This window comes from Vicia villosa, linkage group LG4 (genome assembly GCF_029867415.1).
Source record: "Vicia villosa cultivar HV-30 ecotype Madison, WI linkage group LG4, Vvil1.0, whole genome shotgun sequence".
Lineage (NCBI taxonomy): Eukaryota > Viridiplantae > Streptophyta > Magnoliopsida > Fabales > Fabaceae > Vicia > Vicia villosa.
The window spans coordinates 168,220,377-168,238,721 of record NC_081183.1 but is presented as its reverse complement, the minus strand read 5'-3'; the positions used below and the strand labels follow the sequence as shown (position 1 = coordinate 168,238,721).

The 18,345-nt window shown below is 29.4% G+C and overlaps 2 protein-coding genes across 3 annotated transcripts in view; both read left to right on the top strand.

Annotated features, from left to right (window-relative positions):
• LOC131595829 (uncharacterized) overlaps nt 1-677 on the top strand; it is a 35,420-nt gene extending 34,743 nt beyond the window's left edge. Inside the window, exon 13 of the mRNA XM_058868322.1 lies at nt 601-677. The gene's annotated coding sequence lies outside the window, so the exon portion shown is untranslated. The remainder of the gene's footprint in view (nt 1-600) is intronic.
• A 7,637-nt stretch (nt 678-8,314) lies between these two features.
• LOC131595828 (uncharacterized) overlaps nt 8,315-18,345 on the top strand; it is a 30,158-nt gene continuing 20,127 nt past the window's right edge. The window contains exons 1-12 of one of the 2 annotated variants that reach the window (XR_009282089.1): nt 8,315-8,514; nt 8,737-8,837; nt 9,373-9,536; nt 9,653-9,780; nt 15,076-15,161; nt 15,286-15,379; nt 15,480-15,525; nt 17,037-17,185; nt 17,270-17,505; nt 17,612-17,659; nt 17,838-17,942; nt 18,019-18,151. Coding sequence is in view for 1 of the 2 variants with exons in the window: in XM_058868317.1 (XP_058724300.1) it covers nt 8,760-8,837; nt 9,373-9,536; nt 9,653-9,780; nt 15,076-15,161; nt 15,286-15,379; nt 15,480-15,525; nt 17,037-17,160 (720 nt within the window). In the remaining variant the exon portion in view is untranslated. The other variant, XM_058868317.1, reaches the window with a different exon arrangement.

The following is an 18,345-nucleotide window of genomic DNA, read 5'->3' as shown; positions in this document are numbered from 1 at the left end:
CCCAATAGGTGAAGACAAATAACAAGAATTATTTGTGTTTTTTTCTAAAACCAATTTTTAAATAATATAACAAAATATAGAGATATTTAATTTGATTCAATCTGATTTTAAAAAGAGAAAAGATATACTAACGCTTTTTTTAACACTTACATCGTATATGTACACACTGATTTTATATTTTAATAATTTAATTTAATTTGATATTTGTGCATGGTTTTTTCCTTGGTTGTTTATCTTGTATGCAGATGGTGTACTAGCACACCTTTTTTATTTTTTAAAAACAAAAAAAAATTCTCTTTCCACCCCATGAGCTTTTCCCGCATTCCATAAAATCTTATATTTGCCCTTTGTGTTTTCGAAGATGTTCATCCGAAAGCACTTTTTTTCACTTTCGTTAACACCTTTCGTAGATGCATCTACGGAAGTTTTCCACGTGTATAACTACGGAATAAACTGGTTTTCAACCGACACAGAACCTCAACAGAAAAAACAACATTCATTCATAAATTAAATTCGGTTCGGCATTACATCGATAAGTTTAACAGAAAAATAAATGTTATAACATGGTCTATTGAATTTTTGAAATTATACATTTTTCAGGAGGAGATTGAGTTATATAGTGGCGTAGATATCCAACCTTTAAAGATGGAGGATTTGTTGTATGCCTTAAAAGAGGTATATCAATTGTTCTTTTTCTTTTATGAATTGAAGTTGTTGTAAAAATTTCAAAAATTAATTGGTTTTCTTATTTATAGGTTCGGGCTAGTTTCGAGCTTGATTCATCCAATATGGATCAAATGCTCAAATGGAATGAGAAAATTGGAGGAGGTGCAGAAAAGTCTAAAGTACAGAGACACGTGAATTTTCCTCTAAATATCTAGGCTAACAATTACATCTAGGTTCCAAAACATTGATAAACTTTCCAAATTGCTCTTTTATAGCAACATTAGACCGATCTACTTGGTAGCACTTCAAAGCTTAACCCATTTTTCAATCGTGCAATGGAATATTACTACTTATGAATTAAATTGTACAATAAGATAATTTACATTTTGCATCCACCAATCTGTTTAAGCTTCTGTAATTTACATAGTTAGTATACCAAGATAATAGAATCATAAGTGTTGTTAACAACCGATTAAATAATCCAGTGGTCTGACCAAATTATCATATGTGTCTACATGTTAGTGTGGTTTTTGGTGTTGGATATCGTACCACGAGATAACATTCATTACTTTTATTATCTCGAATTATCATCTGAGTCTACATGTTAGTGTTCTGTATATGTATAAAATAGTTAACACATTTTTTTTTCATATGACTGAATCTCTTCATCTATTATCCTTAGAACTACATAGAACAAAACATCAAAGAAACGGAGACACATAAGTCCTCAAACCTAGGAACAGAAAAACATGAACTATCCAATCAAACCTGAATAGCCACAAACATAAAAAACATTAAAATAAAACAAAAAACACTTACAATTTTAGGTTCACAAATTCAAAAGAAACAAAGTACCCTTTTAATAGGATTACAAAAAATCGACTCTGCTAAAATATAGGACATACGTTGTCAACTATTTCAACTAATGGTTATTATCACTCTAATAGAATTGACTCAAACTAAACCCATATTAATAGGTCAATTATTACTAAGTAATACAAACTACTTAACATTCTTAATATAAAAAAAACTCAAATCAGTATTCAGTTTCCTAGAAAACCCTAAAATCAAGAAAATAAGTTATCGAGTTTTCAAGAGAGAGAATTTCACCTTGTTAGATGGAGAGGGAGATAAAAATAGAAAGTTTTTCTTAATCCAAATAGTTGGAAGACAAATAACAAGAATTATTTGTGTTGTTTTCTAAAACCAATTTTTAAATAATATAACCAAATATAGAGATATTTAATTTGATTCAATCTGATTTTAAAAAGAGAAAAGATATATTTACGCTTTTTTTAACACTTACATCGTATACGTACACACTGATTTTATATTTTAATAATTTAATTTAATTTGATATTTGTGCATGGTTTTTTCCTTTGTTGTTTATCGTGTATGCAGATGGTGTACTACCACACTTTAAAAAAAAAAAAGCCTCTTTCCACCCCATGAGGTTTTCCCGCATTCCATAAAGTTTCATTTTTGCCCTTTGTGTTTTCGAAGATGTTCATCCGAAAGCACTTTTTTTTTCCACTTTCGTTAACACCTTTCATAGATGCATCTACGAAAGTTTTCACGTGTATAACTACGGAATAAATTGGTTTTCAACCAACACAGAACCTCAACAGAAAAAACAACATTCATTCATAGATTAAATTCGGTTCGACATTACATCGATAAGTATAACAGAAAAATAAATGTTATAACATGGTCTATTGAATTTTTGATATTATACATTTTTCAGGAGGAATTGAGTTATATAGTGGCGTAGATATCCAACCTTTAAAGATGGAGGATTTGTTGTATGCCTTAAAAGTGGTATATCAATTGTTCTTTTTCTTTTATGAATTGAAGTTGTTGTAAAAATTTCAAAAATTAATTGGTTTTCTTATTTGTAGGTTCGGGCTAGTTTCGAGCTTGATTCATCCAATATGGATCAACTGCTCAAATGGAATGAGAAATTTGGAGGAGGTGCAGAAAAGTCTAAAGGACAGAGACACGTGAATTTTCCTCTAAATATCTAGGCTAACAATTACATCCAGGTTCCAAAACATTGATAAACTTTCCAAATTGCTCTTTTATAGCAACATTGGACTGATCTACTTGGTAGCACTTCAAAGTTTAACCCATTTTTCAATCGTGCGATGGAATATTACTACTTATGAATTAAATTGTACTTTATCATAACTCGAGGTGCAAGTTACTTGGAGAATATGAAGGGTATTTTTGAAATTGCACTACTGTAGATTTAAAGTGAAAACTGTTTAGACGACTCTAACCAATATCCTTGGGAATCGTGCAGTCTCAGAAAAAGCATTTTCAAAGGCATTGAGAATGTCATTTCAAATGTTGTAACATTGTCAACCATCAAAGATTCTGAAAAGAGAAAAGTTGAACAAAAACACATCTCCTTCTATCAACATCTGCATTGACTGCATCTTTGTTACAAACAAGGTTTGGTTACAATCCAAGTAACTCCCCTTGTCCTTTAATAATCTGCCTCAACATCCTCATTTGCTGCATTTCAACATGAGTAAATGTTCTAGAGTTACTGGTGCTAAGAAGGTCCAGTTGCTGGAATCCAACAAGGATAAAAACAATGATCCAAAGAAAGTTAGGTTCAACATTACAACAAATGTTGGAACATCAATTGGAGCATTGTTGACACGAAAAACATCAGTGATAGAGATGAAATCCTTGAAGAAGAATAAAGTTCGTCTGCATAATTTAGATTCAGATGCTGATGAAGACTGGGTTAATTATATTGACTCAAGAGGGAGAATTGGATAACTGGAACTATTGTCTTGTTTGTGTACATATTCAAGTCTGTTTTTGTTTTGGGTAATTTTTTTTAAGAGTCCTATTGATTCTTCTCTTTTTGTTTCTTTTGTGTCATCTTCTCTTTGAAGAGTCTTCTTAGTTTGTTTCCCCTTTAAGATAAGTTTTGTTTTTTTCTTCAATCTAAGTCAGTTCTGCTTAGGGGAGTTGTTTTCCCTTGAGTTTGCTTGATGCTTCTTGTTTTGCGTCAAGTAATTGAATCAATTTTTATGTGTGTTTTGAATCAATTCTTGCCGGTTTAATTCCTCTTATGTCAGTTTCTTTTCCCTCAATTTTTGTCAATTTTTGGCTAAAAAGGGAGAGAAAAGGTGAGTGCGGGTCTTAGGTCCAGGTTAGGTCAAGTGTTGTTGCTTGTTCCATGAAACACTTTAGGGGGAGCATGATTTTCCATCATGTGAGTCTGTGTCTGTTCTTGCAGTTGTTTTGCAAGGATGTTTCATACGATGTTCTAACATATTGAGTCCGTGTTTGTATATTCTCTGAGTCTAAGTCCTTCTATTGTGTCTTGTGGTTTGAGTTATAAGCATAGTTGTGTCTTGTGCTCTGAGTTATCCAGGTTTGGAGTCTCGTCCCGTGGATTTTCACCTGGAAAGTCCAGGGTGGTAAATTAGGACAATGTTTGAGAGGGAGAGTTCCTTATCTTTTTCTCAGTGTGTTGTGTTTAAGGGGGTGTTCCTTATCTTCTTCCTCGTGCACAAAGTTTACATGATCAACATGTAGCTTGTGTTGGCTTTCTGTGGTTTTATTCCTCTTCCAGAGTTGTTTTGGTTTTTGGTTATTTTAGCCAAAAGCTGCCAAAGGGGGGGATTGTTAGTACCATGGTTTTGTGATTGGCAACTTTTACTAAAACATGGTTCTACTGATGTTGAGAAAGATGTTGTAACATCTGATCAACTGTCATAACAATTTTACTATTATAATTTTTTCAACCAGATGTCAAAGAAACATGTCATGACATCATATCTGGTGCAACAGGCTTGCATTATTGTGTGTGTAAATCTTTATAGATTTGATTTGATTTTGGAAGATTTCTTTGGATATATCTTAATATATTTGACAGGTCAATAAGATTTGCTTTGGAACAAGTTTGTATCTCCAGTTGTATAAAGGATTCTAATTTGGGCCTTGAGGCAATTTCGGAAAATTTGTATCGGTTTGTTCCAAGATTGAAGGAGATTGGTTGCACAATAGATGCATCACTCAGCTTGTGGATCCAGAAACTTCTAGACTCAGAATATCGAAGCCCATAGACTACAGAGGTGTATTTAAAAAAGAGAGAATGAAGTTTAGAGGAATTGATTTTTTGGTGAGAGAAAAGTGTTTATTGGTGTGGCTATTGTTTAGATTTTTCAATTCCCAGGGGTTGATGCTTATCTGGGTTGTTTAATTTTTGCAGGTAACAAATTCAAGAGGAGATGAAAAGATGTAAGTTGTCGCTTCAACTTTTATTTTTAATGTTTTGCTCCTGGTTGATATTGTTGATACTTTTTAATTATCATTTTTGGACAAATTGAGTTAGCGTTGTTTTGCTTCTGGTTTAATTTTAAAAGCATGTTCTTTCTATTTTGCAGGGTACCTTCAGGATGTGGTGTACAAATTGAGTGAATCATTCTCATAATTCCCAGTAACAAGTGGATGACATATGAAGAAGTAGCGAATTTTGGTAGTGATTTGGGGTCCAGCCGGTTTTTCTGTTAGTTTGTTGCTTTTGTTTCTTTTGATGTTAGTTTAATCTTGGTGCGTGGTGTTTGAAGTGTAGTGTTTAATCTTCTTTTTGATTTGTACTATTAGCACTTCTTATATATTTGTGTTCCAATCTATTTTGGCTTTATTCAAAAAAAAAATCTATGGCTCACACAACACTTCAACATTTGGTTTAAAATGAATTTTATTAATCAAAATTTGTTTCAAATAAATTTTATTAAACAAAAGTTTGTTTCAAAATCAAAAGTACTCGTAGACCCTATAACTGCCAATTTAATAGGCTGTCATATTTTTCTTGAAGTTGTCTCTTACATGTCTATCAATTCTCAGTCGTTGCAAAATTTAAAGTGACATATCAATGTCATTCTGCACCAATCACTCTCACCAATCTCTTCACGAAAGAAATTGAAAGAGCTTAAACAAAGATGTAAAATATAAGTTAATACCGAATGATTTTGGTTATTCATATTATTAAATATTGAATATTTATTATATATTATTAAACATTGAATATTTATTATATATAATCAATCAGTTGTATGTAATATATATTTAACATAATGGGTTATATGTATTATATTCAAATTGGAAGATCACAAAACCAATATAATATATGTATTATATATATTTAAATATTGAATGAAATCTATTTATTTATGTTTCTTTTTAAAATATAAGTTACTCAAATTATTGAAATGCCTTTGGTTCAAATTCTTTAATTATTAAATATGTATTATATATTTAATACTATTATTAAATGATTATCTATTAAAAATATTGGAGTTATTGTATTCAATGTATAGTCAACGAGTGATTAAAGTTTGAAGAATATTTTCTCAACCCATAAAAAACCTAAAACAAACAAATATTCTCAAATTATCTTTTATAATTAAAAAAAATAGTTTTATAACAAATTTAAATAAATAATTGATAAATTGAAATATTATAAAAAAAGTAAGAAAATATAAATTTAAAAAATATTGATGACTTTAGATTGATTCTAAATAAAATGCTAACATAAATGGAATAATTTTCTTTTTAATATTTCATGGGTGCTAAATATAGATGTAAAAAATAATAAAGTTGGATAATTTATTTTATGTAAAAAAGTTATTAAATAGAGTTGGATCATTTAGTTTATATTAAAAAATTATTAAATAAAGGAATTACAAGTAGATTTAATTTTATATTTTTATACCGTTTTAATTCTAATCATTTAAGTGTAATTTAACTTATCAAAATGTGTCATAAAACTTTTTAGTGAAAAACAAAACTCCACTTTTCTATCCGTTTTTTTTTTTTTTTTTTAAATTCATGTTTTTACATATTGATCTTTCTTTTAGACAAAATAAAAGTGGTACCTATTTATGTCATAGAACTATATTATAGTATTTTTTTATATTTCACATATGCTCATTTTAGTAGTTAAAAGTTATTAAGTTGGATCAATTTTAAAATCTAACTTTTATAGAATTAAATAGATTGAACAAGACATTAGAAACTAGACATTAAAACAATAACTTAAATATTTATCACTAACAAATATTTTAAAAAAATATTAACTATTTATCATTCGTTACTTACAAAAATATGAAACATACAATTATTGACAACGAGTAATTAAATATAAGTAAAATATTTGTATTCATAAACATAACTAAATATAAGACACATATTTATTATTATTAAATAAAAAATTTGAAATAATTTGACAAATATTTGTTGTACTATTTTTAAATTGATGATTTTGGATCTATAATTTTGAGTAATTTTGAAAGTTTCATAATTTTTTTTTTTAATTTGATATTAGTTATTCTTTATTTCATAATAATTTAATAATAATATCATATTTTTGCATTAAAAATAGATATGTTTAAGAAACCGATAGTTTTGCATAAAATAATAAGATATTGAGATTATTATAAATAAAAAGAGTATATAAATCACCGTTCATAGTTGTATATATTTGTATATATATGTTCTAGGTTATAATAGCATTAGCATAAATTCATTTAAGAAAATCATATAGTTATTTATATGTTATCACAAAGTTTATCAAATTAATTTGAGGAGAGATATATTTACTCCAAGAGTAAGTGTTGAAGACTTACTCTAAATCTTAACCATTGATTTTCATTAATCTAACGGTTTTAATTAATCATTTAATCAAATTATTTTTGGAAATATTTTTCTATATAAAAAATTAATTAAAGCCGTTAGATTAATGAAAATCAATGATTAAGATTTGGAGTAAGTTTTCAACACTTACTCTTCGAGTAAATATATCCCTCCTCAATTAATTTTAGAAGAGAAATTTTTATTGTTGATGAAAACTTTTTTATATACGGGAAAAAATGTATTACTATCCAAAATTTTATATTTGATAAACAATATTATTTTCATAAACAGGAAAATATATATTGTTAATTTAAATATTTTTATAAACGAAAAAATATATTGCTGATAAAAATATTTTTATATAAAAAAATTGATATTTATGAATAAAAAATGATACACGAAAAAAAATTCAATCTAATTTAAAAAAATTTATATACGAAAAAATTTATTGTTAATTTAAATATTTTTTTAAAATTTTTATTTAAAATAAATATATTATGCAAATAAATTCGCGTAATAGATCACGACGCACGAGTTCGTTATTAGCGTAATTTAGAATATCATATTTTAGTTTTTCATTAATAGAAAAAAAGAAAAAAAAAGTAAAATAGATAAAAGTGGTTTTGCTTTCTAATATTTCTTCTTATTAGTGGCATCCTAGTTTCTAAATTTGCAAGTGCTTTCAAACGCGTGAAATGCTAAACGCCTAAACCTTACTAATAGGCATAGTAATAGCAATTAGCCCATTCATTTGTCTACAGAAAACAAGCCTACTAAGTAGGAGTAACAATTAGTGCTATATCCCTACTACATGGCAATTGCTGCATCTGACAGAAAAAAGCATTGATTTATTAAAAGTAATTAATGCTATTAGTTTAAAGTAATTATTAGTAACAAATTTCATGTTAAATTACTAGTATTATCCATGTGGTTAGTATCTTAGTAGCGACTAGCGAGGCTGAATCAGGGGCATATCAGTAATTTAGAAATAATGCACACCACCATGAAAGAATAGTACGGCTCTGCACAGTATAACAGATTTCCATTCCACCTTCTCTACACACTGCAACGATTTTCATTCCACCTTTTCTCCGCGCATTTAACTTTCTCTCCGCACTGCAAAGATTCCATTTAACAAAGTTTTTCATTCCATCAACTTTCTCGACTTTCACGCAAACCTCTGAACGGGTATTTCTCTATTTGATCTAAGTTCATATGATTGCGTTGATTAGTTTCTTTAATCAAAGTTAAAATTTCATACAAACATTGTTGCATTCAAGTATACATTTATTTCTCAAGATCGTGTGTTTTCTTGATGCTCGCACAAATTCGAAATCGTTTCTTTGGTTGAGTTTTTGTAGACAAATACGATTTTCTTACCACTTTTGGATTCATTTAATGCTATTGCAGAGGCAAACAAGACTAATCGACACATGGAGATGGATCCGGCAAAGAACGCAAAGATAGACTACTCAACTTTATGGGGAAGACTAATTTCTCATTGTAAAGAGGTATAATACTCTTGCTTCTCTATGGATCTGCTTTGTTTTTATTTCCTTCTGATTTTTGTTAAGAGTTTATAGTTTCTCTGTTTCCATTTTTATATCGTTATGCTTTTTTTATTCAATTTCTTTTTCCAAAATCAAAGTCATTCATTACATCAGATTCTTGTCTACTTCCATCACACATGCTCTTTCTTGTTGTTTGAACTTTAAACCCTTTTCATTTGCTACACCCATGTATGAAGCATAGAAACTGTTTGATGAAATGTTTGAGAGATGAATGAAACCTATTTTGAGTTTTCACATATAGAAGATACACCGACAATATAAATCAATTTTAGACGGTCAATCAATGAATATCGTATATTATGCCAAATCACATTTGTATTTTAAAATTATTTAAATATATGACATATTGTTGGTCTATCGTTAAATGACAATGTATATAGCGCATATTCATTAAACTCTTAAGTTAATATTAATAAAATGTGATTTGGATACTTAAAATTCTTTTATGATCTTTGCAATTTTAACTATAATTTAGACACTCCAGATAGAAGCTGACAATGCAAAGAGGGCAAAGTCTTTTCAAACAAAGAATAAGTTAGCTGAAAAGGAAAGAAGAAGATTTGATGAAAATTTGATGAAAAATATCAAGAATCCAAATGATATAGTAATTTCATTTCAAGATTTTCCATTCTTCTTAAGGTATTAACAATTTTTTAAAAACTTAATTAATATTTTATTTAAATTGCTAATTATATTTTATTTTAAAAAGTATGGTTAGTTATTATTAATTTACTTTGAATATTATATGTTAACAGTGATGATACAAAGAGTTTTATGATTGCTTCTAGTGGCATTCACCTTGATGCAAGCTTGGCAGAAGTTAGAAATTTGGCTCCCAAATCTCTTTTTGAGACACCGAGGATTTTGTTATTAGGCCCATCAGGTAATTTCTCTATTTTGTTTTTCAAATATTCTTTATACTGTTTTTCAAATATTTCTAAGTTGCATCAACACTCCGTGTTCAATAGCCTATTTTTATGACCTCAGTTACTTGTTGAAAAATAAATATAGGCTTCATTTAAACCGGCTAAATTTCAATTCTTGTCCTCTAATTTTGACAAGTGAATAGGAATATTAGGAAAACTTCTGTTGGAACTTATCTTTCACGCATTTCACTCGTGTTTTTTTGCTTAAGATTAAAACAATTTATGAGTACCAAATGTTAGAACAGTAACCATTTGCAAAAACACACTTTTTTAAAAAAAAAAATTTAAATGCTACATTATAAAGATAAAATATATACAAATATGAGAACTAGACCTGATCCAACAAAAAGTAAAAAAAAAAAACAAATGAAAGGAAAATGTTTGCCAAGGATATTCTCTTCATGGGAAATGTTGGGACCTTGCGATTGGGTGTTGTAAGTGACACCTTCTACTTTGGCTGCTTTTTCTTATTCTTGGAGTTAAAAGGAATACAATTAGTATTTATATCCTTAGCGGGTTTCAATTCTATTGAATAATTCAATAGCAATGTCATCAAGAACCACAAGGCAGTTCTCTTGAATAATAGCAATGTCATCAAGAACCACTTGTTTTAACCAGAGGCAGTGTCTTCCAAATCCACTATGGTTGAGTTAATTGGTATAACATTCAGATCTCTAACATCGAATGATGCATAGTCTAACTGTAGGTCATCAATTTTGAAAGTAATTCGGTTTGTAGACTTGCATCATGCTTCCCTATTATTAGTCTTTGCATTGATTTGCTCCATCCAAAGTTTGAAATTTGTTAGAAAAACTGGAGTTGCCTTGGTTTGATGTATATAGTCTTGCTGAATCTTCCCTGTTGATTTATGTTGTCGCTATATGTGACCTGAAGTACTAGGTCCTGCCTCTTGAGTACGATTGCCGCTGGAGTTGATGTTGAACTCTCCTTTATATACCCTTAACCTGTGTTCCTCCTGCTGTTGTGCAGGCTCATTCTCCCTACTTAGCCCCCCACTAACATTTTTATTATGACCCGTACCTGCATTTTGTATTGAATTTGCATTTGTGAATGATTTATCTTGCTCTGTCTTGGTTCCTTCATGTTAATTTGAACCCATTGTTTCCTTTCCTGTTTCTTTTTTTATTATTCCTTTTGGGTGCTCTGCATTTGGAACCCCGTCCACGCTTCTATACGACCTCATAGTTATAATTGTTGAAATTATGCCCTATTGTCATACAGCTACAACAGAAAGTCCTCCAAATTTCTCAATCCATTTGAGCAGTTGATCCACATATTGGATGAGTCAAGCTCGAAACTACCCCAAATCTACAAATAAATTTTTTTACAACAATTTCAATTCATAAAAGAAAAAGAACAATTGATATACCTCTTTTAAAGGCATGCAACAAATCCTCCATCTTTAAAGAGGTGTGCTAGTACACCATCTGCATACACGATAAACAATAAAGGAAAAAACCATGCCCAAATATCAAAGTAAATTGAATTATTAAAAAATAAAATCAGTGCGTACATGTACGATGTAAGTGTTAAAAAAAGTGTAATATATCTTTTCTATTTTTAAAAATTAGATTGAATTAAATTAGTTACTTCTATATTTGGTTATATTAATTAAAAATTGGTTTTAGAAAAAAACACAAATAATTCTTGTTATTTGTTTCATAGAAAAACATAGTTTTCAATAACAGCTAGATTCAAATGATATGCTTCATGAAACAGTTTACTCTCCTCATATATATATATATATATATATATATATATATATATATATATATATATATATATATATATATATCTTCCACCTAAAACTTTCCATTTTTAACTCTCTCTCCAGCTAACAAAGTGAAATTCTCTCTCTTGAAAACTCAATAACTTATTTTTTTTCCTTGATTTTAGGATTTTTCAGGAAACTGAATAACTGATTTGAGTTTTTTTTTTTTATATTAAGAATGTTAAGTAGTTTCTATTACTTAGTAATAATTGACCTATTAGTATGAGTTTAGTTTGAGTTAATTCTATTAGAGTGATAATAGCCATTAGTTGAGATAGTCGGCAATGTGTGTCTTATATTTTAGCAGAGTCAGTTTTTTGTAAGCCTATTAAAAGAGTACTTTGAATTCATTAAAAAAATCATCTTATGGTGCTAATCACAACAAAAAAGGTTGTTTTGTTTGTGTTTAATTTCAGGGATCAACTCAAAATTGTTTTTTTTTTGAATTTTTGAACCTAAAATTGTAAGTGTTTTTTGGTTTTATTTTAATGTTTTTTATGTTTGTGGTTATTAAGATTTGATTGGGTAGTTCATGTTTTTCTGTTACTAGGTTTTGAGGACTTATGTATCTGTTTCTTATGTTTTGTTCTATGTAGTCCTCAGGATAATAGATGAAGAGATTCAGTCATATGAAAAAAAAATTGTGTTAGCTTTTTTATACCTATATACAACACTAACACGTAGACTTAGATGATAGTTCGATATAATAAATGTAATTGAATGAACCTGTGGTCCGATATCCAACACCAGAAACCACACTCACATGTAGAGACATATGATAATTTGGTCAGTTGCAATTCACATTACGATCTACTATGTAGTTTTAAGGATAACAGTAGATTACATAAACTACAAGTCTGAGTAGATTACATAAACTACAAGTCTGACCAAATTATCATATGTGTCTACATGTTAGTGTGATTTCTGGTGTTGGATATCGGACCACGGGATTACATTCAATTATTTTTATTATCTCGATTATCATCTAATCATCTAAGTCTACGTGTTAGTATTGTGTATAGCTATAAAATAGATAGCACAATTTTGTTTTTTATATGACTGAATCTCTCCATCTATTATTCTTAGTACTACATAGAACAAAACATTCAAGAAACGCAGACACATTAGTCCCAAAACCTAAGAACATAAAAACATGAACTATCCAATCAGAACTTAATAGCCACAAACATAAAAAAAACAATAAAACAAAACAAAAAAAACTTACAATTTTAGGTTCAAAAATTAAAAAAGAACAATTTTGAGTTGATCTCTGAAATTAAACACAAACAAAACAACCCTTCTTTGTTGAGATTAACACCAAAAGGATGATTTTATTAATGAATTCAAAGTACCTTTTTATACGATTACAAAAAACTGACTCTCCTAAAATATAGGACACACGTTGCCCACTATTTCAATAATGACTATTATTGATCTAATAGAATTGACTCAAACTAAACCTATATTAATATTAATAGATCAATTATTACTAAGTAATACAAATTACTTAACATTCTTAATATAAAAAAAAAACTCAAATCATTATTCAGTTTCCTAGAAAACCATAAAATCAAGAAAATAAATTATCGAGTTTTCAAGAGAGAATTTCACCTTATTAGCCAGAGAGAGATAAAAATGGAAAGTTTTTCTTAATCCAAATAGGTGGAATATATATATATATATATATATATATATATATATATATATATATATATATATATATATATATATATATATATATATATATATATATATATATATATATATATGAGAGAAGAGAGTAGAGTAAACTGTTTCATGAAGCATATGATTTGAATCTATCTGTTATTGAAAACTATGTAAAAGAAATATTTGTGTTTTTTTTCTAAAACAAATTTTTAATTAATATAATCAAATATAGAGATAATTAATTTGATTCAATCTGATTTTTATAAAGAGAAAAGATATACTCACTTTTTTTAACACTTACATCGTACATGTACACACTGATTTTATATTTTAATAATTTAATTTGATATTTGTGCATGATTTTTTTCTTTGTTGTTTATCATGTATGCAGATGGTGTACTAGCTCACCTCTTTTTTTTTTTTTTTTAAATTTTTTTTCTTTCCTACCCCATGAGCTTTTCCCGCATTCCATGAAATTTCATTTTTGTCTTTTCTATTTTCGAAGATGTTCATCCGAAAGCATTTATTTTTCATTTTCGTTAACACCTTTCGTAGATGCATCTACGAAAGTTTCCCACGTGTATAACTACGGAATAAACTGGTTTTCAACCAACACAGAACCTCAACACAAAAAACAACATTCATTCATTGATTAAATTCGGTTAGGCATTACATCGATAAGTTCAATGGAAAAATAAATGTTACATATCAATAGTCCGGTGGACGCTTGCACAACTCCAAGATTTGCTCGATTGTTCTTTTGACCGTTGCAACGAAATCGAGTGGGATCTTCTCGCCGAAACCTTCATAAGTTCGCCACATCACAAAATCATCCGTTCGGTTCTTGAGCTCAAATTTGTTGTAAAAGACGTTACCTCCGCCGTCGAGTGAAGGTGACCGATACTCGAGCTTCAAAACTTTTCGGTTGCCACTGTAAGGGAGGCGGTATTCGCATTGATCAATGATGTCGGCGAGCGAAGTGTACTCGTGAATTTTGATCGTCTGCCTGGGAGTTACGTCGTCGGAGTATGAGACATTTGCGACCTTCCAACGGATGTTGTATTCATATTTAGACATTTTGGTGTTTGTGTGAAATCTAACATTAGAAGGAAACATAGACTTATAGAAAACCTAGGTGAATATGGACTACGCATATTTTGTGGTAGTAGGTTCCGTAAATATATCTACGGAATGCTGTTAGATATTATCTTTCTGTAGATGAACCTTCGAAAGTTTCCTTTGTTTTTCAAGTTTATAGCCTTCCGTAGGTACGTCTACGGAAGTTTGCCTATCATTTTTTTGGCAGAACATAAGCAAACTGATATATAGAGAATTAGACAAAACAGAATTATAATACACTGTTGCCATTTCAAAAATTAATTATATTGCAATGTTAAATAGTTAATACATTACAATTTGAAAGGAGTAAATACATCGAAACAATCGTCACTGGCTAAATTTATTGTTGGTTCTAATTTGGACTTTTCCTTTTCGATTTTGTTCAATCTTTCGAACTCATGCATCCTATGCACAAAAAGATCCAACCACGTCTCAACAACTTCGGTATGATGAAGGGTCCATTCCGGTGACGTAGTTGGTATGAGACACACCGGTTTCAAGTACACTTGCACAAAGTGTCTTGCTTTAGAAAGCCACCATTTCACATTGTAATTGATTAAATATCGGTAGTAACTACATTTGAACTACTAATTAATAACATATTTTTATTCTAGTATTAGATGAGATTTAAAAGCTTTTGATTCTATATAATATAATTCATATGATGTTTCAGAATTTTATCAGGAAGCTGTGTCCAAGGCCATTGCTAAGCATTTTGATGCCAGATTACTCATCGTGGATTTACTTTCATTTTCTGCTGTATGTGTTTTGATATACTCTTTTTTGTTGTATACTGAAATTTTATTTTTCTCTTATATATATACAAATATCTATGAACTTCACCTCCTTACAAATTTATTGAATGCTCTAATTATCGTACAAGTTTTCTCTTTGGGGCACTACTATAAAGGAAGCCGAATCTTCTAAAAGAAATTCCAAGAAAAAAATAAGATTAGAAACACATTTCTTTGAAGCAGGTATGTTCTGTTCCTCCAAAAATAGGTAGTATTTGCTAATCATGTTACTTATCATATTATTTTTTATTTTTTATGACGCGATCATTATGTAATTTTTCAGGTTCTAGAGTATCATATCGGAATGTAATTGGTGTCAACGTACCAGGGTAAGAGGCTTAGATTTTAGGCATGATGATTATATATAGACGTGTGCAATTTTAAGCTAACACAATTATTTGAAATACACAGTACGATGAACTTTAGCTAGTTGGAAAATATTAATGAGAAAATAGAGAATGGTTGGAAAATGAAGACTTAATTGAAAAGTGTAGTCACTATTGAGGTGTTGTAATAGAGAAAATTGCAAACTGGGCTGGTGGCAAAATGGCGAGGCTATGCTAGATTAGTATTTATAAAAATATGATAGAGTTATGGTATGATTGGGATATAATTCTTAACTTCTCCCACACTAACTACCAAACCAACCTTATATTCATTCGTCTCAACTTTGATAAAGTCATTTTATAACAATATTTTAAGTAGGTGGTTTGAATTAAAGTTGGTCTAACTCATCTTTACAAAACCAACTTGTAAGATGATATTGATATATTAAGGGTAAGATGGTGATATATTTAGTGTAATTGGATGTTAAATACTTTATAAGTTAGAAGACCTATAAACTTAATACCTTAAAATTATTTTGAGTTAGTATATGGTGTCCAACTCATTTGAAGTGATTGTTGAAAATGTGATGATCTCGGACCCTTATGACTTATCAAGTGATTGGTAACCTCCTCTATATAAACTCTTTAGAGACTCTATCCCCAATTAATAAGAGACTTGAGATTTTCTCAATACACTTCCTCATTCTCAACACTCTTTAGGTATGGTATGTGAATATAAATGGAGACGCCCCATGGTCCGATAAATAGCTTTGATATCATATCAAAATTAAAGTTGACCTAACTCATCCCTACCAAATTTACTTGTAAAATGAGAGGCGGTCCTCTTATAAACTTTTTAAAGACTCCATCGCATAGGACTTGAGATTTTTAAATAGTATTCATTAAGGCAGTTTGAGTATGATAACATTATTAGAGACACGCTATTGTATTATAAATTTGATTTGGACCATTGAGCTAATTAAGTGTTACTTCAAGTTAATTAATAAAGTAGTATAGTCTAAGGAAAGTTTTAGAACTGTGCAGAAAATGGTTGATAGTATAAAGAAATAGTATTTAAATGTATGTGCTAGATACAATTTCTCTCTATTATGGCAGGTCTAATTATTCTGGAGGCTTTGTTTTAAATTAATGGAAAGTCACTAAACATGGGAAAAATTCTTTCCTAGACATAGTTTTTTTCCTAAAAACAATTTTGTATTCCCTTCTAAAAAATATTGGTATTTTTATTTCCAATCTTAAGTTCCAAGAAATATATTTTGTATCCATGAAACAAAGACACTTAAGTCAAGTCCCATCTTATCTCGCTCTCTCACTTTCTTTTTCTTTCTGAATTGTATCTATTTGAATCAATTCTCACCATACTGTGTCAATCAACTCTCACTCTCTCTCTCTTTGTTGTTTCGCCATAGATCTATTTCAGCGTAGTTTTTTGAACTATATTTCATTTTGCATAGTGGAAGTAATTTATAATGATATCTAGAATCATTTGGCAGGGAACCTATAAATGGCTCTACCGGCTTAGTTCTACTTAACTTTGAAGATAATACGCGTGTAAAAGTTGGAGTTAAGTTCGACAAATATTTCCAAGGGGGAAATGACCTTGGAGGCATTTGTTAGGTGGGTTATGGTTATTTTTGTAAAGGTAATTTTCTATTTTTTGAATTTATAATTTGATTGCATATTGATTTAATTTGACTGTTTATTGACTTATAGTTTGATGGTGCAGCTCTATATTTACACTTGCTTGAAACTCCAAGTGAAAAAGATGATTTTCACAACAAAATCATGAACAATATATTTGAGTTTGCTTCCAATCAAGCTAAAAGAGGGTCACTCGTTGTGCTCCTTCAAAACTTAGAGAAGGCTCTGCAGGGAGAATGGCATGTATTGGAGAATGTTGTTGAAAATTTGCCATCTAACGTTGTGTTAATTGCTTCTCACACAAAAGTTTTTGAAGAGAAGGTATTATTTATTGTGATACCTTTTTGAAGAATGCAGTTGAAAATTATGTTATGTATTTTATTGTGAATTTAGAAATGGTTAAAATCTAACTTTATTATATTTTTAGACTCAAACTAAGAAAAAACAAGGGCCATCACCATTTTTTTTACTCCAGGTAATACTATTCTCTAATAATACCTTGTTCATGTTAGAAAATGTTTTAAAATTATGTTATATACTAGTTTCCATGTTAGTCTCTGAAGGACCAAAATTCTTTGAAAAGAATGCTGAGTTGGTAGTTTAATTCCTTTTTGAATTATTCATTATTGTAAAAATGTTGTTGCTTTGCATAGGAAAAAATTAGTAGACAAATGGAAGAAAGCAACAATTCCATTGATGAATTTATGGATCAAATTGGTGGCCTTTTCCCTAATAAGTTCACTATACAGCTTCCTAAGGTGTTAAAGTTAAAGTATTGTTTAAAATAAAATTTGTTGCTGTTATTTGATACCTAATCTTACCTTATATTTGCAGGATCATACCTCTCTATCTAGTTCGAATCAGCAGTTGGAGCATCACGTTAGAAGTATAAATGCCCAATTAAATGCTGTCAGAGCATCACGTTAGAAGTATAAATGCTCAATTAAATGCTGTCACCATTAGCTCTGTGAGTTTTTCTATCTTTCTAAGTTGCAATTGAAACACATATTTCATGTTGGATGTGAGTTTTTCTATCTTTCTAAGTTGCAATTGAAACACATATTTCATGTTGGATGTGTTTTCAAATTTGAGAATATAATATTAGAAAATTACTACCTACAGTTACTCTATTATATAAGATTTGATGATCTATTTGGCCAA